This window comes from Cynocephalus volans, chromosome 2, assembly GCF_027409185.1.
Source record: "Cynocephalus volans isolate mCynVol1 chromosome 2, mCynVol1.pri, whole genome shotgun sequence".
Lineage (NCBI taxonomy): Eukaryota > Metazoa > Chordata > Mammalia > Dermoptera > Cynocephalidae > Cynocephalus > Cynocephalus volans.
In genome coordinates this window covers 134,194,310-134,220,174 of record NC_084461.1, presented here as the reverse complement: position 1 = coordinate 134,220,174, position 25,865 = coordinate 134,194,310, and the positions used below count along the sequence as shown (strand labels likewise).

The window sequence follows — 25,865 nt, the reverse complement described above, 5'->3', positions numbered from 1 at the left end:
TTTTAGTCCCCACAACGCCTGGGAACTATAGCAACCAATTCTACAAAAATATAGGCAAAACAGATATCTGGGGAGTCCACCAGCACCCTATATTCAACAACCAAAAGCTCTTGGCTTTTGGACCAGGAAGAGGCCTTGGAGGTCATCTGGAGCAGTGGTTCCTTCTTGGATTCCTGACTTCCCCTTTCCTTTTATGAACCTGAAGGAAGCCATGGACCCTCTCTGCAAAAAAATGCACAGATGCTGAAACTTTTATATTCAATTTTAATAGCTTTGAGGGTCTCTTGAAGATCGGTATTGGATGCTATTCTAGGCTGGAACCCAAGTAAAATACAACCTCCTTTTTTTTTCATATTGGTAAATGGAAACCCATTCATTTATTAAAAAAGAGATTGATTGAGAGCCAACTTTGTGTAGGGAACTGTTCAACACACTTAGAACACTTCAGTAAACAGGACATGTGATGCTCTGTTCTCATGGAGCGTCTGTCTGGTAGGGGAGAGAAATAGTTTCTGATAGTGAAACATGATGAATTTGCCTGTCAGAGAGGCAAGAAGACAGTTTAAGTTGTGTGATCAGAGAGGGCTTCTCTGAGGAGGTGACATTAGAACAGAGACCTGAAGGATGAGGAAGGCTCAGGCACAGGAAAATCAGATTGAAGAGTGTCTCCATTAGAGGTAAGAGTAAGTGCAAAGGTCCTGGGGGTGGGAACAGATTAGGGAAACTGAAAGAAGTTCCTTTTTGAGGAACTGAAAAGAAGCTGGTGTGGCTCCAGCAGGGTGGGCAAGGAGGAGAGTGGCAGGAGGGGAGGATGGCAAGAGGAGCAGAGGCCATAGCGAACAGAAGTTTATCATGAGAATGTTCTCTGTCGCCTCCCTTTCCATGTTATTCAAACCCAGCCCATACTTAAAAGTCCACCTTTTCCAGGAAGTCTCCACCAGTCTGATTCCCTGGAATAAGCTTAGAGTCTGTACCATTTGTATAAGTGTCTATATATTTGGGGCATGTCCTTCCTGCAAGATCCACAGTTCCTTTAGGACAAGGGCAAGGTATCAATTCTTGTACCTCCCACGGTGCTAGGCACACCATAAATATTCAATCTAGACCTGTTGCACTGAGCAGTTCATGTACCAGAAGAGTAAAGCAAGTTGAACTGTAGAATCAGCCTGCTTATACCACTTTTAGCCAAGTGATCTCAGGCAAGTTGCTTAACCTTATGAGCTTCTGTTTCCTTATTAATAAAATGGGCATAATAACAATACCCAAGTCAAAGGATTGCTATGAAGATTGCTAAGTCCTCAGTAGACCTTGGCTATTGTTACCACTATCATTATTATCCATGTCATCAATCACCTTATCTGTGCTGTCCTGATGACTCAGGTCCCCCAGGTGGAAGTCTAATCTCTGAGGTGTCTATCAGTGGTGCAACTTGAGTTAGACTGGGTTTTTTTTGGACCACATCCCAAGCCATTAAAGATGGTGCCACCAGTGGCAGCTTGCCTTGTCTGTACAGAGGCAAGTCCTGGCCTTGCATTTATCATGAATACAACCCCCTTGGATTGCTTTGCCCATCTCAGCATTGCCTAATATTGGAGAGGACTCTTGTAAGGATCTCTGGTCACAATACCAAGACACATGGGCCTGGCTCTGTCCCTGAGGGCCCTTGGGCAATCCTGTGTACTCTCCAGGCCTCGGTTACCCTCTGAACAAGGAGGAGGCTGTTCTCTGTGATTCCTGCAGGCCCTTCCAGCCCTGGCACACCGTGAGTCTGTTTAGGCAGTAGCCCCAGAACAGATGAGGCGGGTGGGATGCGGGTGTCTGATCAGGACAGCCCACCACAAGGAGAGGAAAAAAAATGAAAGACAGACAGCTTTGGCTGTGGGGAGAAGGGGGAGGCCGGGGGAAGGAGGAGACAGAAGAGGAGGAGGGACCGCGCAGGGTGGAGGGGAGGTAGACCCAGCCCAGAGCTCCGAGTGGTTTCCTGTTGCCCGTCTCTAAACCCCTCCACATTCCTGCAGACCTTCAGACTGCCCGGAGAGCACGCTGCCTGCGGCCTGCCTGCCACTGAGGTACGCACCACCCCTGCCTGCTCTTTCCTTCCGTAGTGGCATCGACGCTAGTTCACCCCTCCACTGCCTGTGCAAGGGAGCAGATGCCGTGCTGGGGACACATATCTCCTGTGGGTTCCTTCAGGGCTTTCCTTAAGGGCATGTCCTGACAGTCTGCCTGTTGCTTCCCAGAAGGTGGACTAACTGTGTAACTTGGTCTCCCTTTTAGGTTTGTAGAAAATAATCTCACTATGTCTTTGGGGGAGGACTTTCTCTCTCTCTCTGTTTCTCTCTGTCTCTCTGGTTTCAGAGGCTTCCTGCTGGTCCTCTCTGCTCCCTTTGCAAATGTGGCAGCCCCCTCCTTTCCTGGGAACCTGATCCTGTCACAGCTGCAACAGGGACCTGACTGGCAGCTGGAGTCTGTCCAGCTCCCTGTTCCAGGAGAAGAATCCCCTAGACTTGGTTCATGGTCAGAGGCTCTGTTTTCCAAAAGGAACTCTGCACGAATGATAAATTGATCTCTGAAAGGCAAAAGGAGAGGCTTCACCATTAACCAGCACCTCCAGCAGGGCTGCTCTAATTATCCCCACTCCCGGATCCCCCCCACCCCCCTCCCACAGACTCTGGCGCCATCCGGCCTGAAATGGCACCATCGTACAGTCAGTCTTGGGATGGGCATTGTTCCCAACCTGGGCTCCCTGGGATGGTACACACAGAAACTGCCCAGCAATAGTCCTTAGGGAATCTAGATCTGAAGATCCCAGACATCAGATATCAACCAACCAAGGGTGCCGTGGGAGGCAGGGTGTGTTGGGGGATGTACCCAGAAGGGGGAAAGGGGGAAGGCAAGACAGAGAGGGTTCCAGGGCACCCTCCGCACCTCACTATTTTATGAAGCACACACCCCACACAGGACTGGCGTGCAGTCTGCAGGGCAATGGGTCTTCTTCCGACAAGCTTCCTATTTGTCTTTGCCCTCACTGTTCCACTCACTGGCTGCTGAGTGGACTTCCCGAGTGTCCTGAAGGATACCAAGGGAAAGGGGGAGCACTGGCATGAGGATGTCTGTCCAAAAGGGAACAGAGAGGTGTGCAGAGAAGACATCATTTTTTCATTAGAGAAAATGTTTTCACCAGCAATTCTCTAGGGTTAAATTGTTATGCACCCCAAGCACTCCTGGTGCAGTAAAAAGCAAAACAGAAGTAGGATGGCAGGCTTCAGGCACACATTTTATGTGTGAGCTTAGGTAAGTGTCTCCCTGGACTTAGCTCCCCTATCTGTAAAGAGAGAGCATTGGACATGATGGTCCTCTGGATGCTTGGCATCCTCTGAAACTTTCAAAGGACGGTCTCCTAACTGGAATCCACAGACTGGCCTTTGAGTGGGCTTTAAGGCATCTCTGAACCCCTTAAAAGTGTATGCACAGTAGTGTGTGTGTGTGTGTGTGTGTGTGTGTGTGTGTGAGAGAGAGAGACAGAGAGACAGAGAGACAGAGAGAGAGACAGAGAGAGAGACAGAGACGGAGAGAATGAGTGTTCACAACTTTCATCTTTAAGATTTTCTCAAATGGATGCATGACCCCCAAGGTGGTCAAAGGGCAAGATATGGGGGGCAGAGTGGGGACTGGAAAGAAATTTATATTTGCTGGAGGCTGAAAATTTTTGAAATGGGAGTGATTGGGGAAAGAGCGAGTTAACTTGCAGCCATCAGCTGCCACATCGACAAAGCCTGGAGCAAAGAGGGGGAGGGAAGGGTGGAAGGGGGTTGCCTGGGGAAGAATCAACTTCTGAAACTTTCTCCAAGTCCCACCCACCAGAAGTCTCCTCTCTGCCATGACTCATTCTCTGAGGAATGCGAGTTGCCACGGTAACCTTTTTTTCAGGGTCTCTGCCTGCTAGCTGGGAGGGGACACTGGGAATGCTCAGAGAACATCAGGTTCAGTCTGAATGGCCCCCACTCCACCCCCCCACCCCCCAAATACAAGGACAACAGCAAACTCTAGGCCCTACACTTCTGATCTCCCAGGACCCCAGGAAAGCAATGGGCTGTGATAAGCTCCCTGAACAGGGTGTTTGAAGACCTGGGTTTTAGTTCTAGCTCTCCCCGAAGGTGCCATTTGACCTTGAACTAATCACTTCTCCTTTCTGGGCCCAGTTTCCCCTCAGTTAAAGAGCAATAATGGCAGCCACCTCAAGGGGGTATTGTGCAGATGAAATGGGATAATGGTCAGGGAAGCACTTTGCAAACTGTGGCACTCCTTTCTAATTTGATGGGTTTTTAGAACTGATGGATTTATGGCATCCAACGAGCTGGTGAAATCATTCCCAGCATTTTTTCTCTGGTAACTTCATCATCTTGGGGTTTGTAGAGAACTCCAATTTACTAAAAGTGCTGACAGGCATATTTAAAAAATAATATTGTTTAAATTCATTTCGATTTGGAGAACTTCTTGTGTATTTCCCAAGAGTGTCATGCCCTCCATTGTAGAAAAAGCACTGGCCAAGGGTGTGAGCAGAAGCGGGTTCTAACTCACACTGTGCAACATTGGTAAAGACACTTCCCCTCTCTGGGCTTCAGTTTCCCAATCTGTTAAATGGGGGATCTAAGCTAGATGGTTTTCAGGCACCATTCCAGCTCTGAAGTCCTGTAAAACTAAATCCCAGATTCTGATTTCATGTGATGGAATATCTGGGCTGCATTTTTAACACTCCCTCTTTCCCCAATTGAAGAGGAAACTAGAGAGGAGGGGCTAGGAGATCATGGGTTACCTAACAGATATGCTAAAATCTTTATCCATCTGTAGAAACTTGTCAAGCAATAGCGTGGCTGGGGCTTACTGTTTACAAGAGCAGCTTTCTTTGCTGAGAATAAGCTATAAATAGGAAAGAATAGTGGAGGAAAGGAAAGAACTGAAGATATGAGGTAAACAGTAGAAGATTTGGCTTTTGAGGTTATTTAGGTAGGTAAATGAGTACACAGAGATAAACAGGAACAGACACAAACCCACAGGGATGCAGAATATAAACATTTTTTCACCAACAGACACCCACTGGCACAGCTAAAAATAAATGCCTCAATACCTGAGCAAACACAGAAAGTCATCCATTCACATACCTCTCCCTAAAACATACTTTGACGTACAGACAGACAAGTTCCAGGTATACATTTTCATGAATATGAAAACTCTGACCCTTACCCATTACAGGCCGAAACAGACAAATGCTGAGTCAGGCCACATGTAACTTACACAGATACACCATCAGGTGTGCAAACACACACTGCGATTTGTAGCCACACACTGATGTGCACAACCAAATGTAACAGAGATCATGAAAAGGAGGCAGCCATGCAACACATATGTACTGCCCGACCACCTCTATACTTTAGAGATAGAGAACTTTTGGCTCAGAAAGGGAAAATAAGTCACTAGAAGTCACACAGCAAGCTGGTGTCTGAGCCAGAATTCCAGATGCTTCGAATCAGCCAGGTATTCACCTTGCCTCTTTTTCTTTCCTATCTGGTCAGTTTGGGATTACACCCACGCACCTCCCTCCATAGGCAACAAGCCCTGTGGATAGTAAGTGATGAGCAGCATTCTCTCTCTTCTCTTTCTGGCCTGCAGTGGACTATTCAAACCCACATGGCTTTATCACAAGGCCCAAAGGCCCAGCTAATAGGCAGCTAATAGGCATTGCTCATTTGCTTCCTGCTGGCCCCAGCCCTAACCTCAGTCTGAAAAAGAGAGAAGGGAAGGCTAGCACTGAGCTTTCAGCCAACCCTCGGGATGAATGAAGCTACCTTTCTCTACAACACAGAACCTGGATCCTTCTCTCCCTCCTCCGTAACTCCAATCCTAAACCCAGGGACAGCTGGGATGTGCAGGGCCAGGGCCAGCAAGCAGTGACTTGACTGAATTATTTAGAAAAACAACTTCCTTCTCAGCCAGGAGGAGATGTCTTGGGGGGAAATCAACTCTGCCCTCGCCTATCAAGCCATAGAGCTTTATGTGTGCAGGGAAAATATGAACAGATACCAACTCTCTCCAGAGCTGGGTTCTTTTAGAAACTTGGTATTAACCCCTTTCGTTTGGGGATCCCTCTAAGTCGTCTTGTGTTAGTCATGGCATTAGGATTTCAGACTGATCAGATGAAAAAAAAACAAAGCAAAGTAAATATCTGGATGTTTCTGAACATCTGGAATTTTGTCTCAGACACCAGCTTGCTGTATGACCTTGAGTGAGTTATTTTCCCTCTCTAAGCCTCAATTTTTCTATCTCTGAAATAAGAAGTATGGCAAAGAGGTTTCACATGGCCTGACAACACCAATCCATTGGTAGTAGCTGCCAGAAGAACTGTGTTCAGGATTCTGATGCCACTTCAGACTCTGGGGGAAAAGTTCATATGATTAATTAGTAATGTCTGCCACATGCATAGAAGGGGCAGATAGAGGCATGTATGCCACATATGTATTTGCTATCTTTAGGATCTCTTAGGTCTTTCCAGATGTGACAGTCGGGACACTTTGATGTTATTTCTTATCCCCTCCATTTGTGGTTACCCCTGATGTGACAGTAGCCCCCTAGAGGGAGCCAAGGAGGAAGGCTGAAACTCCACCCTGAGCCTCTGCTAACCACTGTGAAACGTGGCATCTTACATGCTTTTATGGAATCTCAGGCTGATTCCAGCTTCAAACTCTGGAGCCACCTCTGAGCTGCCCCAGAACCTTTCCAATCCTAGGTTTTAGCAACCAAACAACCCAAAAGTTCCCCTTAGTGTCTTCCCTTATTGCAAGAAGTATTAGAAGCGGAAACAGGGAGTCCAGGGGCAAGCTGGGAGAGGTGACACTCTAAAAAGCTTCTGCCTGAGTTGACTCAGAAAGTCAGAGCTGAAAGGAATCTTAGGGACCACCTTGCTCAAGGGTTTCCAACTGTGTTCCTAGGAGAACCTGATGCTTCACGGTTGTCTGAGGAGATGTCTGTGTATATAGGTCTCCCAACCTCCATTTCCACTCCATTTTTACCTGTTTTTTTTTTTTTTTTTTTAATTTCAAGCTTTCTTATTGAATAGATAATAATACCATAACATGTTTCCACAAATGTTAAAAGGTTTCAGCTGTTTGAAATATTGGACTTCTGCAGAAGACTTCATTGAAAGAAGGGATTCCCTGGCTTACATAATTTTAAACCGCAGTGATCTAAAACAACCTCCTCATTGTACAGACGGCCCAGGGTAGGTAAGGTCCAGGGAGCAGAGTTTGCTCCATGAGCTGGGAGCAATGCTGACTTGCTCCCGGGACTTGATCTTGGGACTCCTGACTTCCACGTCATGAGGCCACCTCCGAGTGGCTGTGTCTGCTTCCCGGGCATAAGCAGACTGCCATGTGGCCACATGGGCTGCAGTGCTGCCTCTCTGGCCTGGCTCAGCCCCCACCTCAGTGGAGCCCACCCTCCCTGGTTCTGAGTCCCCGCTCCCTGGAGGGCCTGGCTTTATTAGCCTCCAGTCTTGTTTTCCTCACTTTGAGCTTGTTTACCAGCAATGCATGTTTTTGGAACCCTTGTTTCCAAGCCAAACAGTGGGAGTAAGATGCTTGGCTTGCGTCAGCAGCTCAACTAAGAGGCCAGCTAGAGCCTGGCCTTCGTCACTGTGCCCTCTGGAGGCTGGGCTGGTGTCCCCAGACCAACAGGGGCAATATCGCCTTTGTTCCACCCCAACACCCCTTTCTCCCTGGGCCAACAAACAGCTGGGATTCTTACACTGGATTCTTGAGGGGGATGGAGATCCGGGATCCTCGGATCTTAAGACGCCCTTCCAAACGACTACATTGCTTACTTCTTTATTTGTTTTCTCTGGTGAGGTGTGTTGTTATTTCCATTTTACAGATGGGGTAATGAATTGAGGCCCAAAGAGGTAAAGTTGATTTCTGAAGGTCACACAATTGCTAAGTGGTAGAATCAGGATTTGAACCTGGCTCCAGAGCCCATGAGCTAACCTTTACTCTATCCTGCCTCTGTGAAAGTTTATAACCACTCAGTCCACTGTGGTAACCACTAGCCACATGTGGCTATTTAGATTTAAATTAATTAAAATGAAATACAATTAAAAACAATTCATTTGCACTGGACTGGCAACATTTCAAGTGTTCAATAACCACATGTGGCCAGTAGCTACCGTATTGGACATTGCAGATAGAGAATATTTTCATCATCTCAGAAAGTTCTATTGGATTGTGTGGCTCCATAAACTCTTTCCACTCAAATCAGCTTTAATAATTGCAACTCAGATTCTGTGCTTCACCTTCTAAGAGTCTATGATTCTAAGACCCACAGTCTAAAATTCTGATTCTGAGATGTCCCCTGGTTCTGACATTCAGTGACTTTTCAATGTCCAGGGAGAGCCCGAAGGAGTCCCTTTAGGTTTTGAGGGAGATGAAGCGGGGGGCTGGTTGTACTTTTCCATCCCTAGAGTCTTTCCAAAGAGAGAGAAGTGACCTCAGCTTCAGGTCCCGCTGGCAGCCAAGGACGGGTTTTCAGCCATCTCCAGAGCAAATAAAGGCAAAAGGAAGGGACTTGATGTACGGAACAGGAGGCGGTGGCAGGTTGGGGGTGAGGGGTGTCTGCATTTGATGGCCACTAAGCCAGGGGAAATACATTTCCTTTTCCTCCCCCGGCCCCGGGCATTTTCCATCCCAGCAGCTCAGGCCAGTTCATGGCCCAACTGAGCGCCATTCAGGTGACCACCTGGGAGGGAGTGTCCATCAAGGGAAATAGTGAGCTGAGGTAGAGAAGTTGCCATTGCTGGAGTAGGGCTGCCTGGGTCCTCACCCTAGCCCTGCCGCTCACTCACTGGGGCTATCGGCTATTGGCAGGTTTATTCCACTCTGTAGGCCTTGTTCTCTCTATCAGGCAGGAAGACATGCCTTGAGGCCCTACTGGGATGCTGGATTATGAAAACACTCTGACAAGAATAAGTATATACATCATCATAAACTAAAGAGATATAAAGAAGGAAGTTTTCATTTAATTCTGGTCATTTATATGAAGGATGTTTATATTTTGGGCAGGCATTCTAGACCTAGGTTTGATTGGCAAAGGGTTGACCTAGGTTTGATTGGCAAAGGATCACAGCTGACAAGTTCTGAATGCTGGGGTTTGACCCAGTGTTCTGATCTTGCTGCAGTGACTGCTGCATTCCATTAGCGACCACAGCCTCTTTGGCCAGTGGTATTTTAGAGAACCTCAGAGAGATCTTATGGGTATGCAGGAGTACAGCGGTGCATCCAGAATAGTCCAGCTACTTCCCTTCCCTCCCATCCAGTCATCTGGAGGAAAAGGGTTCTGGGACTGGTGTTGCACTGGGCCCTAGTAAGAGCACAAAATTTGGAAAATAACTCTTCCTCCAAGGTTTTGTGTTCTGTTCTTAATAGTCCATTTGTCTGCATTTCTCCCCCACCCCCACCCCAGTCTCTAAGCATAATCACTATGCGGCCCCACCCACCTCCATGAGAAGGGAGGCGTGTCAATCTAGAATGCCTCTGAATGCTGCATGGCTTTGGGCAAGTGCTTCCTGACTCAATCTCGCTCAGGAGGCTCCAAGGGGCAGTATATCTGTGAGAGTGCTTTACGAACTATAAAGCACCACTTAGAGACTTAGAAGATTTTTCTCTTCTGGCTGCAGCAGCAGGGATGGGGGGTGGGCAGAGAACATGTGTGCAGCTGGGAAAGGACTGCAGAGGATGATGAGGCAGAGACGGAAGAGACTTTTTCCTGGCAACAGTGTGGAGCAGAGCTCCTCTGCTCAGATGCCACACATAGACTTGGAAACACCGGTCGCCCTGGCTCTCTAAACTAAAGCTTATCACATGTCCAGTCCTTGCTGGGCCATTTCTCTGACTTCTCTGTCATTAGAGTCCAAACAGGGTGACTTTTTTTTGGTTCTAGCTGCCAGTCTCACTTGGACCCTTCAACTTCAAACAATCTCAGACAAGTCCTTCATTGATATTTTCTTCCCTGTTGCATTTGTCCAGAGCTACATGCAGGAGTTGTTTTGCTTGTGTCTTCCAAATAGGGAAGTGAGGAGGGAGATTTTTCCACTTAAGCCTGGGGGAACAAGTGAATAACTGTGTGAGAGGGAGGAATATTCCAAAAACTACCTGGAAAGAGAAGACCAGACTCCTCTGAGAGTTGGGGCCATTGTGAAGCAATGCCAAGCTCCCAGGACAACGCCTTCAAATTCCTGTTAGTTTTATTTCATGCACACTCCATAAAATGTCAGGGTACCTCCGATCACCATGCTTGTCAGTTGAGAAGTCTCTGAAGGAACTAGGGATGATGGGCCTAATGTGGAAGTTTTAGGGGACAAAAGAGGAAAAACAGGGCCCCTGTTGCCCTTGACTGAAAGGCTATTTGGGGGCAGAAGGACAAGGCTTGTTCTGTATGGCTACAGAAAGAGGGACAGAGTAGATGAACCAGCAGAAGTTTGAGGGAGGCAGATTTAGATAAGGAAGAACTTTCCAAAGCCATTTGGAAATGGAAATCTATGTAGTTAGCACAAGAAATAAAATGTCCCACCACAGATCCTCTGTTAGGGATGGCATTTTGGTATTGAATCATCAAAGGAGATTCTTCTCTAAAATCCCTTACAGTTATGAGAGTATTACAGTCTAGAGCTTGGCATCTAAAGAGCAAGGTCTTAGCAGTGACTAGGACAGGGGAATTTTCTAGGTCTCAGCTAACATCCCCTCTGAAGCATATGGAAGCGTTTGGATAGCTTTCCCAGAGGACCCAGAGAAGTGCTGTCCCTTCTGGGTAGTATGGAGAAAAATGTAGCCACCCTCAAGTTTCCATGTGTAGCACTCCAAGGCTATCGTTCTTTTTTTAAGAATGTGGATCTCATTGTCTCAAATTGGCAAGAGGTTGCTGCCTATTAACTTCCCCCATTGCAGAGGAAGAGAGGGAGGGAGAGGAGGAGAGGTTGGGGTGTAGGAAAATAAACAATGCTAGAACATCAGGGATTGAAAGGCCTTTGAAGATAATTTAGTTCAACATTGCCCAAACTTGACTAATTAGCCCATTATCTTATTGAATCACTTTTGAGAAACTTTATCAAGAAAAAAGACTTTACATCATTACCATAAATGGAAAACTGTGTACCTTTGTCATAAGTAGAAGGAAACTAAAAAAACAAACCCAAAGAAAACAAAACAACTTTATTAATTCCAGCTGGATGTAGTTTCCTGTGGAGGTTCTGAGCCAGAAGGCTGCTCTCTTGTTGTTAAAAGGGGAGATAGATGTGTTAGAGAGGTATTTAAGACATTTCAGCACCAAATGGAGACTTTCTCCTCATATAATCAGGATTGAAAGAATATCGAATGGAACTGACTTCTTCTCATTTCTTTCAATGTCACTAAAAACTTTGTCTAGTCAACTAAAATTATCTTGCATTTCACAGAAATTCAGAAGAAACTCAGAGGAAATCTCCATTGGGAACCCCCACCCCCCCCCCCACCCCACACACTGAAATCTCAATCTCTCCTTCCTGCAGGGTTCCCAGCAACATGAGGGCCTGGATCTTCTTTCTCCTCTGCCTGGCTGGGAGGGCCTTGGCAGCCCCTGTAAGTACCTAAAGATTATATCTTCTTGGTCTTTTCTCCAAGCCACCATCTCTAGGGGTCCTGAACCTGCCAGCCCTGGATGCTCAGAGGGGACAGGGTCTTCTCCATCTCAAATTAGTTGCATTATTTCTTAAAAAGATTTTTTCTTAAATGAATAAGCTCAGGAGAAAAACTGGGATGAGGACCATTGGAGTTTCCAGAGAAGAAAGAGTTCTATGAGATATGAAGATGAACTTCAATGAGAGCCCATCTGGCTGAAAAGAGCAGTTTCTTTCAACCTGTGATTCCCTCATTCTCTCTTCACTAGGAGGTGGGCGTGGTGGTAGACCCTGGCGAGCTTGACCAGGATGATAGATTTGGGCAAAAGATTTGGCAAGGTTGGCATTAATTTTAGAAGCAGCCCCAGACAGCCAGGAGCCTTAAAGTTATAGGTTATTTTGCCTCTTTCTACTCCAAGTTGAAATGGCAATAAGGAATTGCCTAATAATGATAATGATGATAATAATAATAATATCACTTTGGGGAAGAAAATGACATCTTTTAAAATTCATGGTTTCCATCCCCTCTGGGTGTCAGTATTTTCATCTGTAAGATGAAGGGGGTTTAGTTTGGATCAGTTGTTCCAGATAATTTTCCAAGCTAAATCTTGGAAGATCTAGATAGACACCTCAGATATAAAATGCATAAAAGGGGAGCTGTCTGGAATTCTGGGGGGCCCACCTGTTTGGCTTCCCCTTTGCCCTGTCCATGGCAGTCCATGAGGCACAACCTTCGGAATCTCCAATGAGTTGCTCTTCAGGCTCCCCCAGCCTGTTTCAGGCCAGAGGCACTGCAGACGTGAGGCTGGCCTTGGCCCTGACCTCTCTGAACCCTCTTTTTCTTTCCAGCAGCAGGAAGCCCTGCCTGATGAGACAGAGGTGGTGGAGGAAACCGTGGCAGAGGTGACCGAGGTACATGGGTGGTGACCCCAGACCCCTCTTGGCCCTCATCTGTTCCTGGGGAATCCAGACAGCTGCTGGGGGTCCCCACGCTGGAATGGAGCATTTGTCCCCTTCCCGCGTGCACACACAGCATAGATGTAAATCCTGAGTATCCCCCAAATCCTGGCGTACTTCTGAATGCTTCCCAAACCTTCACTGGAACCACACAGTTGGGAGCTAGCCTTTCAAAATTTTTAAAATTTTCTTCCATGACCACCCACAGTCCCCCCATACATAAAACAGATGGAAGGGGAACTGCTCAGGTGTGGCTGGCAGGGGTGGAGGGCTTGGCACCCTCTGTTGCCCTAACCCTTCTGGTGGCCTGTCCGGAATCTCAACAGAATTCCAGGGCACTACAACACACAGTGGGTTTATAAGATTAACAGCTAAATGCTCAACACTAGCATCTGTCCTCTGTGTGACCTGGTCCCAGCCCACCTTTCCAGCTTGTCTCTCGCTATATCCTTGTGGGCACCTGAAGCTTTAGGCAAGCCCCTTCCAATCTTTACCCCTTTCTTCCATGTCTGGGATGTGGGGGGGGGGGGTATTTGACTCCTTCTCCCTCCATCTCAGGAACCTGTGGGAGCCAACCCTGTCCAGGTGGAAGTAGGAGAATTTGATGAAGGTGCTGAGGAAGCTGAAGAGGAGGTGGTGGCTGAAAGTAGGTCCCTTCCCTGTGACGTGGCACAGCCAGTCTGCCCTTGGCTGTCTGGCGTATGGGGACAGCATACGTGAGGTTCCTTCCCAAGGAAATGCAGGGTGGGGTCCTTAGTGGGCTGTGGAAGAGAAACGGCTTTGACATAAAGGCTGGGAATATTCTCTGGCACTCATTCCCTCGGAATCTGGGAAAGGTCTATTTATAGCTGGGCCATCCATGCTGTACATAGCAGGAAGGGAAGTCCCCCAGCTGGAGGTGGCCTTCTCCCCTCACAGCTCTTTGCCCTGATTCCAAGTTGGGTTTCACATTCCTACTGAGATCACTGGTCACAACTGGTCACTGAGATCCCTCAAGGCCTCTGTCTCAGCCCAAGCCCGGCACAGGAGCAGATCTGAGATTAGTGATTAGAACTGCACACTCATTAGCTTATTTGATTTTCACACAGCCCAAGAAAATGAAGCCCCAAGAGAATGAAACCTCACATAACTCATGTAAAGCTAGCCATGGAGTTAGTGCCAGGAGAGAGATGACCTAGGGGCTCTGGCTGGAGTCCTTGTGCTGAGGCATTTGTACCCAAGGGGTTAAGAGCATGGACTTGGGAAGCAAAATATCCAAGGTTTGAATCTAGGCTTCTCCATGAAAGCTTGCTTAGCTCCTGGAGCTCAGCTTCCTCGCCTCTAATGGGGGAAGGGGGGGGAGCTGATGAAGATGATGGACCCTCGCCCCAGGGCGTCAGGAGAATTATGCATGAGAGTGCTTGGCGCAATGCCGGGCAGAGGAGGCATCCAATAGGGATGATCAAAATACCCAAAGGTAAGCGTTGGGAGGGAAAGGCTAGATCAGGCTCTCATCCTGAGGGGATAATCAACGGTATGCAGACCAAGCTGGGTACAGGGTTTTTGTTGGAGTGGAAGGGCAGCTGCTGAGTCCTGTTCTTCCCGCCCCCACACCCACCTCATCCGGAGTTTACCACACACAGCTGGTCTCTATTGTCCACTGGGGGCCTCAGGCTCTTCTCCCTTTTCCTTTACAGTCATTTAAGTCTGTTTCGTTGGGCCTCATAGCTCCCTGGCTCTGGGACAACAGCTGACTTTCTGAGCCATTCTGTAAGGTCTATTCTAGAATCCAGAAATGCCTGACTGTGATTGTTTAACTAAGAGCTGGGGACATAACGGTTGCTTCAATCCTCAGGGGAGCCATATAGAGCCAGTGTTTCTGGGTCCCAGACTGGGCTTCCAGCCACCCCGCTAAGTGCCTGACCCTGACCTCGGACTGAACCTCTAATCTCCGGACTGAGCCAACTGCTCCCTTGAATGCCGATCGCTAGGCTCAGCGGAAGAGCAGGCAGGACTCAGGGCAGCCCAGAGCCCAGAGTGGGGGCCACAGCCAAGGACTGACCTGGATTGGCTTGGGGAGGACATGCTAGCCTGGGTGTGCTAACTCCACGCCCTTGTGTCCTATCAGACCCCTGTCAGAACCACCACTGCAAACATGGCAAGGTGTGCGAGCTGGATGAGAACAACGCCCCCATGTGCGTGTGCCAGGACCCCACCAGCTGCCCTGCCCCCATCGGCGAGTTTGAGAAGGTAAAGGCTGTGGGATGGGGACAGGGGTCTGGGGGATTGAGCCCTTCAGAACACAGAGGATCTGCCTAGAAAACTGTTGGCTTGGGGATTCTACGGGGCAGCAGAAACGTGGAGATGAGTCACAAATGAGGCTCGGCCTAGCTCTGGATCTCTCCAGCAACCAGCAAGAATGTATTCAGCACCGTTGTATTCCAAGTTCTATGCCACACTCAGACTCTTAGAACTCATAGAATTCCAAGCTCTCTGCCCAACACAGTATATCCTCAGAAGAGAATATATCTGTCCCACCAAGGACTGAGATAGGGGCTTCCTCCACTTGAGAGCAGCTTAGCAAAGCATCAGGTTCAAAAACGTGGGTTCTGGAGCCGGACTGAAGGTACCTTCAAACCCATCTCCACCACTTGTTGGCTGCGAGATCTTAGCTAAGGTGCTGAACCATTCAATTCTCAGTTTTCTCATTTCTAAAGAGGGGCTACAAATAGTCCATATGGCATAGGGCTGTTAGGATTTTTCAGATAATGCTTGGTACATAGTAAGTACTCAAGTGCTACTCTTTTTTTTTAATCTCTCAGACCTGTCTATTCTATCTCCAATAGGACCCATCCATCCATCCATTTATTCATCCTTCCATCCTTCCATCCATCCAAGTAAATATTTTTTGAGTACCCACTCACTGGGCTAGTGGCAGCCTAGCTCAGAGCAGCAAATCTAGTACCAGCGTTATTCCCACAACCTCCCATATGGCTTCTCCATTTTCAGTCTCTTCATAGCCCTGGGCTCCAAATTTTAACATCATTGTTAACTCTTCCCTCCTCCTCAACCCCAACCCCCAGAACCCCCTGGTCACCAATGCCCATCAGTTCCCCCTGTCAGTGATACATGAGCAACACTAAGTGAGTACATGCAAGACGTTCAACACAAAGCTCCCTCCTCCTAACACAGCTACTTACGGTCACTGCCCTCATTCAGTCCTTGGTGTCTCTGCTTGGCCACCCTTGTGTCCAGAGACTTACTAGAGGACTCACATGGCTGAGCATACAGCCGTACTAGCAGCTGAGGTTTATTGCAGTGACATATTAAGGATATACAGCTGGATCATAAGGAAAAAAGACACAGGCAGATCCTGGAGGAATCCATGCACAGACTTACTTACTTACTCCATCCAGTGTGGGGTCACACAGAGCAGACTCTTACCCCAGCTACAAAAATACAACCACACATGAGTGATGTTTCTACCCAGGGAAGCCCATTAGAGATTCAGCACCAAAGTTTTAACTGGGGGCTGGTCACATAGGCACCTTCTTCCAGACTCCCAGAAGGAAAGCAGATGTTTAGCATAAACCATATCGTTTGTGCAAGCACCGGGAGCCATCCTTATTAGTTAGGGAAAGATTTACAACAGTGCAGGGAACTGTTTGCCAGCCAAGTTCTCAGACACAGGCCAAGGAACAAGCTAGCAAGCAGGCCTTTCTAAGGATAGAAGTCCCGGGCCTGCTATCTTAACCCTTCTTTGCACACTCTGTCTTTTCCCCATCCCCATGTTAACTCATCCTTCAAGTACCTTCCAGGCTTGTGTTTCCACACATAGCTCAGCCCTGACTCAGTTGTGCCTCTGTTCAGAGACCATTGGTGGCTCTCGGCATCGGCTGAACATTGGTCTGGGAACCCAAAGAGAGGGTTTTTGTCCCACCTCCACCACTAACTTACTGTATGACCTTGGGCTAATCACATTTCCTGTTGGGTCTGAGTGTCCCCGTCTCTGAAATGCGCAAGGATGGTGGTACCAGAGAAGGGCTTTGGGAGTAAAGGAGGGCGTGCTCTGTGCTTTGCCAACAGGTGTGCAGCAATGACAACAAGACCTTCGACTCTTCCTGCCACTTCTTTGCCACAAAATGCACCCTGGAGGGCACCAAGAAGGGCCACAAACTCCACCTGGACTACATCGGGCCTTGCAAATGTGAGTCATCTCAGGGCAGGAGCTCTGCCCTGGTACCAAGGCTAGCTCTGCTGCCCCATACTGTGTGACATTGGGCAAATCTCTTCCCCTTTCTGAGTCTCAGGGTTCCCAACTATAGAATGAGGTGATTGTCTGTGGGTAGATTCCTCTTAACTCTGAGTTCAGGACATCTCCCAGAGAAAGACTGAGCAATTGTGAAAGCACACGATCAGGGAGGGTTTCTGGAGACTCTCACTAGCATCCAAGACAACTGTATTTCATTTCTCTCATGATGAAGAAGTTCTTCTATTAGAAAAACCTAAATCTTTTCTGCTTCAGCACTGTAAAGAAAAAATGATATTCAACCTGGGCCTACAAAGTGTTTTTTAAATATTTAAATTCGAATGCTTTAAGATCGGGGCATGCCTATCCGTCTCTTTTAGGCCCTGTTACTCAGTATGGTCATATTCTTGGTCCTTTGCCTTCCTGTCCCCTCTCTTAAGACATATGGTAACCACCCTCTTCTGGAAGCCTGGAAGTCAGGTGTTTGGGGGATGGTACGCCAGAGTGTTATCTGGCCTTCTGTCAGTGATTCCAGCTGCAGACTCAGCTGGCCCAGATGCCTCATTCAGCATCCTTCTTATCACTTGAAACACCTAAGACCACACCTGCTCCCCACTCCAAGACAAGATCCATATTGTGTGTCTGGTACATTCTGATACCAGCTGGCACTGAAGAGAGCCACTCACCTGCCTCAATGTGCAGGGCACAGAGAAAGCTGGGGTGGCGGGGTGTAGCAAACACAATCGTCCTTGTGGTCAGCCTCACTCTCCCAATTATAGAGCCCAGGGTGTGACATGAGAAGGTACTGGCTACAGAAGGAGGGTAGAGGGAGGAAATGTTGGTAGAAAATTCTTGGGCAGTGAGACTAAGCAGCGTCCCAAGGAGCCTTTACCAAGTGGCTTTTGCTGTCCTCTGAGGCGTACTGCCCACTCTCTCCAGCTGCTAGTGTTTGCACCGCAGAAGTTTCTTCCACTCCCCAGCTGATGCTGGTGGAGATAGTGGCCCTAACCCACCGAGGGGGCTTTCCATAGGTCCACAGGTGAGGGGAGAACAACCCCTGAGTCCCCAGGCAACCACAGTGCCCTGGATGCTGGAGGAGGCTCTGAGAATGTGGCCTGGAGCAAGCCCTTCTCTCCACACTGACCTCGAATAAGTCCAATAAGAGGGGTGCCCTTGGATGAAATCTTCGGGTCTGACATTCTGGGGTTCTAGGATCCAAAGACCAGGATGGAATCATTTTCTGTAAGAAAGTTCTGGTGGTTATGCATTCCTGATTCCTCTAGCCCCACCCCCACCAAGCCGGGCGTAAGGACAGATGTTATTCCCCAGACTCCCAGCTTCATACACCTGCCAGTGGTTGACCTCACCAGTGTGGGCCCAGCCTCTGCTAGGATCACACCCAGGGCCCACTGGGGTGGACCATCTCCCTCTGCAGATCAGATCAAGGCCCAGGAGGCAGCAGACGTGCCTTTACACTTTTCCATTTTTAGAGCATCTTTCCCACACACAACCTCCTTTGCTCATCGTCCTGTGGAGCCACTGTGCCAAAGTCACCAGTTGAAGTGTCTGTGGGAGTTGCTCATGGGGTGGGGACTGTGGCCCAGGCAGCACACTGGCCCTCGGGCAGGGAGAGTTAGGGTCTGTGCTGACACCCTCATGTTTCGGACCCTAGACATCCCCCCCTGCCTGGACTCTGAGCTGACCGAATTCCCCCTGCGCATGCGGGACTGGCTCAAGAATGTCCTGGTCACCCTGTATGAAAGGGACGAAGACAACAACCTTCTGACCGAAAAGCAGAAGCTGCGAGTAAGTTATCTCTTTCCAGCCTGTCCCAGGGTGTCTCCCTGGCCCTGCTGGCCCCCTGCTGGCTGAGCTCCAGTCCCAGTCTTTGATCTAGGCCCCCCACTGCAAGCCAACACCAAACCCTGGAGAGTACATTTACCCTGGGCCTGGGCACTAGGACACATACTCCTCTTCTTTCTGCCTTTGGAGGCTCATAGCACACATTAACATCTTAAAGGCTCTGACAAGTCCTGTAGTAAAGAGACCTGCTCACTCTGTTTAGCCAACTGTTAAAAAAAGAGACAACTGTTAAAAAAAACAATCCTATTCTTTTTCCTTCTGAGTCTGTGAATCTTCACCTTTAATGGGCATATCAAGCACCCCAAGGTGCCGATACCTCTGCTCTCCCCAGGCCTACTGAAAGGGTGTCTCTATGAAGCAAGGCCCAGGAAGTTGCATTTTAACCTACTCCCCAGGTAATTGTGATGTGGGTAGCTGTATGAAGAACACTTGAGAGCCTCCTAGGTCCCCACTTTTGTAAATAAGAAGCTGGTACACATCTATGCCACTTCCTTCCCCTCATTGTGAGCTTTGGTCTTGGCTGGTCTCTGCCTGCTCTGGCTTCCTGTCAGAGTTGGGAAGGGCCCCAGCTGGCCTGGACAGTCTCCCCTGGACCCCTTGCTACCCATTGTCTCTGCTCCCACAGGTGAAAAAGATCCATGAGAATGAGAAACGCCTGGAGGCCGGAGACCACCCCGTGGAGCTGCTGGCCCGGGACTTCGAGAAGAACTACAACATGTACATCTTCCCTGTGCACTGGCAGTTTGGCCAGCTGGATCAGCACCCCATTGATGGGTAAGACCCCAGACCCTCAGGACCACAGGGGTGTGCTCTGGAGTGGCCCTGAAGTGGACATAGTCTTGGGTCCAGGCTGGCAGGTGCACTGGGCATGGCTTCTCAGAAGCCTCTGCTGCTCCCAGCCCCGGAGCCCACAGTTTGCCTGGGGGTTTGGGCAGAAGGAGTAGGCATCTGCAGAAAGGATGCAGGCCTGGGGGGTTGAGAGGAGCAATAAGACACTTTTTCATGCCAGAGGCAGAAGTCAGCAGGAACTGAAAATACCTCCCCTTAATCCTGCAAGTACTGGGGCTTGGTCACCCATTAGTGAGGGAGAGTGAGTCAGGAAGGAGTACCAGACGCCAGGAGGTGGCAGGGGCCAGGATGGGGGCAGCCCACTCATCCTCCTTCAGCAGAACATGCTGGAGCAGATCAGCCACCTGGCAGTGTCTAAGCCCCATCCTGAGGTCCAGCTGCAACTGGCTGTCAAAGTTCCTAAGAAAACCAAGAATCAATCCCATCCTTGTTGCAAGCCCCTGGTTTGAGGGCTCTTGCCCTTGTCCAAATGAGTTAGGCAGTGCTGGGCACTTTATGTGCCTGGGGGAGTGAGGCTGTGCCCAGGGAAGCTCCTGTCTGGGATGCTCACCCCTCGCTCTTTGTCTAGCCCGTGTTCCTGGAGCCTGCCCACCCTGCCAGAGGTCCTGGGTGGCTGGGGTCTCCTGAGCTCTGGGAAGCTCCCAGCGGCTTCTCTCCCAGGCTCTTGCCATGGCTGGATTCCAACTGAGTCACTCACTGTGGAGGGGAGGGGAAAAGTCAGGGGGGAACATCTGGCGCTCAGGCTGAGCAATTGGATCCGGCTGCAACAAAGGGGCCTTGAGCGAGGTTTCCAGATGGGGCTGCAGGGACTGTGCATCTGGGAAAGTGCTGCAGCCTTGGGGCATCCACTGCCTCCTCCTCTTGTCTCAGAGCTGTAGGTGGCCTTGCCTGCGCCCCTGCCCCTCCCCAGGCCTCAGTTTCCCACTGGTACAATGAAGGGGGGTTGTATTCCTTCCAGTACAAAAATTGTGTGATTCCTTGTATGAGTTGGGTGGGACTGGGAGGTCTAGAGGTTAGAAAGAAAATTGGAGTCACATTGTTCCCTGGAGTCCCTTGGGGGGAAGAATGTTTTGGGGACAACTAGCTGGGGCCTCTGGGGAATAACCAAAAAAATCATACATGTGCTCTGGAGTCCAAGGCCAGAAGGGAGAATAGGGATGGAGGACAGTGGGAAAGACATTAGAAGGGCCTCCCACAGACCTTACGTGAGGCACTGAAAATGAAAGCTCTCTGAGGTCAGCGTTCCTGTTGACCTCCACAACCAATCCAGTCCCTTCCCACACCCCTCCCCGGAAGCCAGCGCTGTCTCATTTGCTGTGACGCTCTTTAGATCCTTTTCTAGGCATTTACACCTGTATAAGTGTGTTCAGAGAAAACGTAGGTGTTGTTTCATACCAGATATTGTTCTACCAATAGAAGAAGTGCTGAATGTTTTGATTTTGAGTTTCTGTGCCCCCAATTCTCAGTCAATTAGGAAACAATTAAATGCACCAAGAGTCCCTTGTTATTGAGCCCTTGAGACTTCAGACCTGGAAATGTCCTAAGAAATTACCGCTAGCCCCTCCCCTTCTTTGATGGAGGCAGAAACTGAGGCTCAGCGTGGGGCACTGCTATCTTCTCAGGCTCACAGCAGGTCTGTGGTAGAGCTGGGGACGACCCAGGATCCCGGCTTTCCGTCCTTCCGTCCTGCCTTGAGCGTCCTTTCCCTCTGGCTACAGCAGGCTAACTCCCCCGCTGTGTCCCCATGCTGGGGTGGGGGACTTTCCCTTGCCTCAGGCCCTCCCTTGCCTCTCCCTGCAGGTACCTGTCCCACACTGAGCTGGCCCCACTGCGTGCTCCCCTCATCCCCATGGAGCACTGCACCACCCGCTTTTTCGAGACTTGTGACCTGGACAACGACAAGTACATCGCCTTGGACGAGTGGGCCGGCTGCTTTGGCATCAAGGAGCGTGAGTGTCTGGACAAAGGGGTGCAGGCAGGAGCGTCGCTCCCAGGGGCTGTCAGCTGTCATCCCCCCACCTCCTGCTCTCTCTGTCTGCCTGTCCTCTCTCTGCCTGTCTCTCCTCTCTGTGCCTATTTGGCTCCTGTCTGCTCTCCCTGTCTGGGTTGGCCTTGCTCTCTCAGACACCTTCCTGTTCCTTCTCTGTCCATCTGACTGTCTCCTTCTCTCTCCCTCCCTCAAGCGTTAGCTCTCTTGCTGTGCCAAGCACTATTTTGGGAACTGGCCGGCACTTGGAGAGGAAACAGGAAGAGTAACTTGGCAGCGTATTCAAGAGACAGGGACAGGCCAGAGACAGGGAGGACAAGGTTCCTCAGTCACCAACTTCCTGGGTGGCCTTGGGCTGGTCACCTGGCCTCCTGTTCCTGGGGATGGGTGGGAATGCACGGACTCCTCTGGAAGCGTGTCTCCCTCAACACAGGACCCCCTGTTTAACTCTGCTCTCTCTTCTTGCTTTGCAGAGGATATCGACAAGGATCTTGTGATCTAAATCCATGCCTCCTTCCGCAGTACCGGATTCTCTCTTTGACCTTCCCCTTCTTGTTTTCCCCCAATGTTTAAAATGTTTGGATGGTTTGTTGTTCTGCCTGGGGACAAGGTGCTAACATAGATTTAAATGAATACATTAACGGTGCTAAAAATGGAAATTGTAACCCAAGTCATGACATCTTAGTTGTAACTTCACTATCAAGGCCTTTTTTGCTCACGCATTAATGGACCCATTTTTCTCTTGCCATTTGCAGCATGCCTGTTGTCTTACTGGCACACAGGTGGAAATTCATCTGCTTGGCTCTGCCTTAAACACACACTGCACCTTCAAATTTTCTCTCTATCTTTCTGTTTGAAACTAATACTCACCAAGTTGGACTTTGTATCAATTTTATTTCAAGGTATCAGCTGCCTGAGAGTCTCCTCCTGGTGGCCTGGAGTTGGGCAAAGGGAAGTAACAGACATATGATGTTGGCAAGGACATTTTGGGGACTAGGGGACCAGTGGTGGGAGAAAGCCCTGCAGAACCCACCTGCTGGAACTGCAGACAGCAAGTCTTGTTTGCCTGGTGTTATAACTGAGAGAAAGATTCTGGGGCCGTGTTAAGAAAATACATAAACTCTCACCTAAGCCCAGTTCCCCACCATTTCCTCCCTCACCTGTCAGGGCAGTTTCTTTTCATATTCGCTGTTTGTTTAAACTTTTGGGAGCCGTGGCCCATCAGTGCATGGGGGTGGATCAGCACATCCCATGGGCTGCTTCCCTCCTAGCTGTCTTTTGGAGAGTCAGGCCTCTTCTCAGGGCTCCAGGGACTGGGAGGTTGTTTCAGCCAGGGAAGCCAAAATCAAGAGTGAGACGTAGGAAGCTGTATAATAGAAAAAGTGGAGTTGGTGAATCGGTTGTTTTGTTTTCACATTTAGATGGCTGTCATATGGTTTTTAGCATGTTCCTCCTTTTCTTTCCCCTCTTTTTTCTTCTATTAAGCAAGAGAAACTTCAAAGTCAATGGGATGGTCGGATCTCACAGGCTGAGAACTCGTTCACCTCCAAGCATTTCATGAAAAAGCTGCTTCTTATTAATCGTACAAACTCTCTCCATGATGTGAAGAGTTTGACAAATCTTTCAAAATAAAAAGTAATGTCTTAGAAACTGCCTTCCTGGGTGATTTTGCATGTGTCTTAGTCTTAGTCACCTTACTGCCCTGACTCAGACAGCTGGGCTTCCTTGTCTACACACGGCTGCACAGATGCAAACCTCTGCAAACACATTCCTACACTTGTGTGCACACCCCTGCACACACACCGTCTTTATATACACAGTGATGTATGGTTGATATAAGCACTAATTTAGCTGCTTTAATTTAATGACCTCTGATCTGACGCTTTTTCGTTATTGCACACTCCATTATCGGCACAAGGCTAAGCACCTACCTCCTTTCATCAATCGTACATTCATTCATTCTTCATCAAATATTTTTAAGGTATCTAATCTATACCAGGTCCCATGCCAGGGGACACAGATGTGGCAAAGCAGACAAAGCATTTGTTCTTTTGGAGCTTATAGTCAAGCAAGAGATACATTAAATAATCACACAATGAAATATAAATGGCAAGATGTCGCAGGTGCCACAAAGAGAGAGCACGAGGGACCATGAGTGTGTGTAACAGGAGGACACAGCATGATAGTGTTGCACTGAACCATGGGGTAGCCACTACCCACGTGTGGCTAGTTAGATTTGAATTTAAATTAAAGTTTAAAATTCAGTTTATCAGTCACAGCAGCCACCTTTCAAGTGCTTGGTAGCCATGAATGCCTAGTAGTTTACCCTATGGAGCAGGACAGATCTAGAACATTTTCATCAGCACAGAAAGTTCTATTGGGAAGTGCTGTGCTAGGTCATTGTAAGTCCACAGAGCACTTTCCAAAGCTCGCGCACGTTCGTTTGTCATGCTGGTGTGATGCTTTGGGCTGTTGTTCTGAGGCTTCCCTTAGAGATGGAGAAACAGGCCCAAGAAGTGTGCTCAATTGTAGTGGACCACACAGCTGGATCTTTAGGTGTCAAGCTTAGAGGCTGGTGTTTTTCCCCCATCTTATTTTAAATTATTTTAAGATTACTAAAATAATACAAGCTCCTAAACAAAAATCAAACTATTCTGGTGTTCTCTTCTACACGATGGGAGGGGAAGGAGGAGGGAGAGGTTGACCATTTTGGTCCCGGCCATTTGAGGAATGCAAGCCCAGCGCAAGTCTCATAATCTCCAGGAATCTGGGCAGAGAGATGGACTAAAGTAAATTTCAGTATCGGCTCATTTGTCTGTTTGTTCCATGTTTTTCAGGCACTGTCCAGTATGAGGCAGGTGTGGTGCTTGCTCCTCTGGAGCCTCCTCTCATTGTAGCTAGGCAGACAGTAGTAGGTTAACAATACCTTTTCATACGGAAATATGCTGTGAAGGAAATAAAGCAGGAAGCTATCTGGAAAACTATGTGGGCCGGGTGCTCCTTCGGGTAGGGTGGGAGATGTGGCATTTGCCCTGTGTGCTGAGTAATGCAGTGGCCTGGGTCAGATCATCCATGTGACGCACAGCACTATCACAACAGCTCTGCCACCAGCTCAGGGAGGTTCAGGGAGGTTGGGTGACTTGGTCATGAGATGAGGCAGTCAAAAAGCGGGGGAACTGGAACCCAGAGCTTTCTCCCCTGTATCTGGATGTCTCCCTGAAGGGAGCGCCTCAGAGTTTTCAAAGAAAAGTCAGCGTCAAAGAGACATAAAGCATGAATCAGCCCAGGGCCCTGGGAGGGCAGGGTAGTGCTGCATACTCTGCTGGCTTCAGTAAAACTGACAAGCTGTGTTAGTAGGGGCCCTTAGAATCCAAAATCCTTAAAGGCAGTGTGCGTCTGTATCTCCCTTCTAGCTGTCCTTTCCCCTCTTTAAATCAAATCACTTCAAAAACACAACAAAGTGACAAAACTTTAACGTCTAATAGAAATTATAGGGCTGGCTGATTAGCTCAGTTTCTTAGAGAACAGTTATAACACTGAGGTCAAGGGTTCAGATCCCTGTACTGGCCAGCTGCAAAAAAATAAAATAAGCGTATCATTACCTTAGATGGAAAATCGGTATTATTTATCATAAATAGAGATAAACCTTAAAGATAATACAACAAAATACAAACACAATGAGAAAAACAGTGTTATGCAGTTATGAATGTGTTCCATGCTTGAAGAATGCTCTGTTTCTTGTTAGAAGAAGAAATCTTACAGATTTTCTTAGCAGATAATCCAAAGGAGAATTGAATTACAATTAATTCAATGTTAATTAATGCCAAATGTGTAACCCTTCTAAAATCATCTCCTTGGCCAAAGTGGTGGGCACCCTTCCCTTCAGGCAATTCCTTCTTATGTGAAGGTATTGGTCCTTTAGAAATCATCTAGGCCCCTGTAGCATTTATTGAGGGGGAGTCGGCTGGGCCCTTGAGGAAAACGGAGGCACCCAGATCAAAGGAGCTGGAGAATGGAACCCGCTTTCCCTCTTGACTTCTATTGCAGAACTGGATTGAGCATCATTTAGTCCAATGACCCAACACACTGGGCCTGTTTTCTCATCTATAAAATCCTGCCTCCTAGGTTGTCGTGTCTGGTATAGAGTAAGCCAATAAATAATGATCATAATCATAATTATCATCATCTACTGCCCCTCCTAACGTTCCCCACTGCCTAGACTGGTCCTTTATCCCTTGTCCTCCATCAGTCATAATGTTTCCTCCTTTAAGGCCACATTCCCTTTG

General features: G+C 48.5%; 1 protein-coding gene across 2 annotated transcripts; it reads left to right on the top strand.

The window, feature by feature from the left end:
* Positions 1-1,933: 1,933 nt before the first annotated feature.
* SPARC (secreted protein acidic and cysteine rich) lies at positions 1,934-23,233 on the top strand. 2 transcript variants are annotated; one of them, XM_063086169.1, is made up of 10 exons: positions 1,934-2,069; positions 11,588-11,657; positions 12,548-12,607; positions 13,211-13,298; positions 14,760-14,881; positions 16,718-16,838; positions 18,553-18,686; positions 19,369-19,517; positions 21,393-21,541; positions 22,053-23,233. In XM_063086169.1, exons 2-10 carry the CDS (start codon positions 11,601-11,603, stop codon positions 22,079-22,081), a joined length of 909 nt encoding a protein of 302 aa, XP_062942239.1. In that variant the 5' UTR covers positions 1,934-2,069; positions 11,588-11,600; the 3' UTR covers positions 22,082-23,233. The 2 variants fall into 2 exon arrangements, with proteins under 2 accessions (XP_062942239.1, XP_062942238.1); XM_063086168.1 differs by having other exon boundaries at positions 12,545-12,607.
* Positions 23,234-25,865: the final 2,632 nt, after the last annotated feature.

What these genes read in the sequence shown, in the direction of transcription:
- SPARC (XM_063086168.1), top strand. Translation starts at nt 11,601, where the DNA reads ATGAGGGCCTGGATCTTCTTTCTCCTCTGCCTGGCTGGGAGGGCCTTG. An exon ending in GATCAGCACCCCATTGATGG is followed by an intron (nt 19,518 to 21,392) that starts GTAAGACCCCAG and finishes CTCTCCCTGCAG; the next exon opens with GTACCTGTCCCACACTGAGC. An exon ending in CTGCTTTGGCATCAAGGAGC is followed by an intron (nt 21,542 to 22,052) that starts GTGAGTGTCTGG and finishes CTTGCTTTGCAG; the next exon opens with AGGATATCGACAAGGATCTT.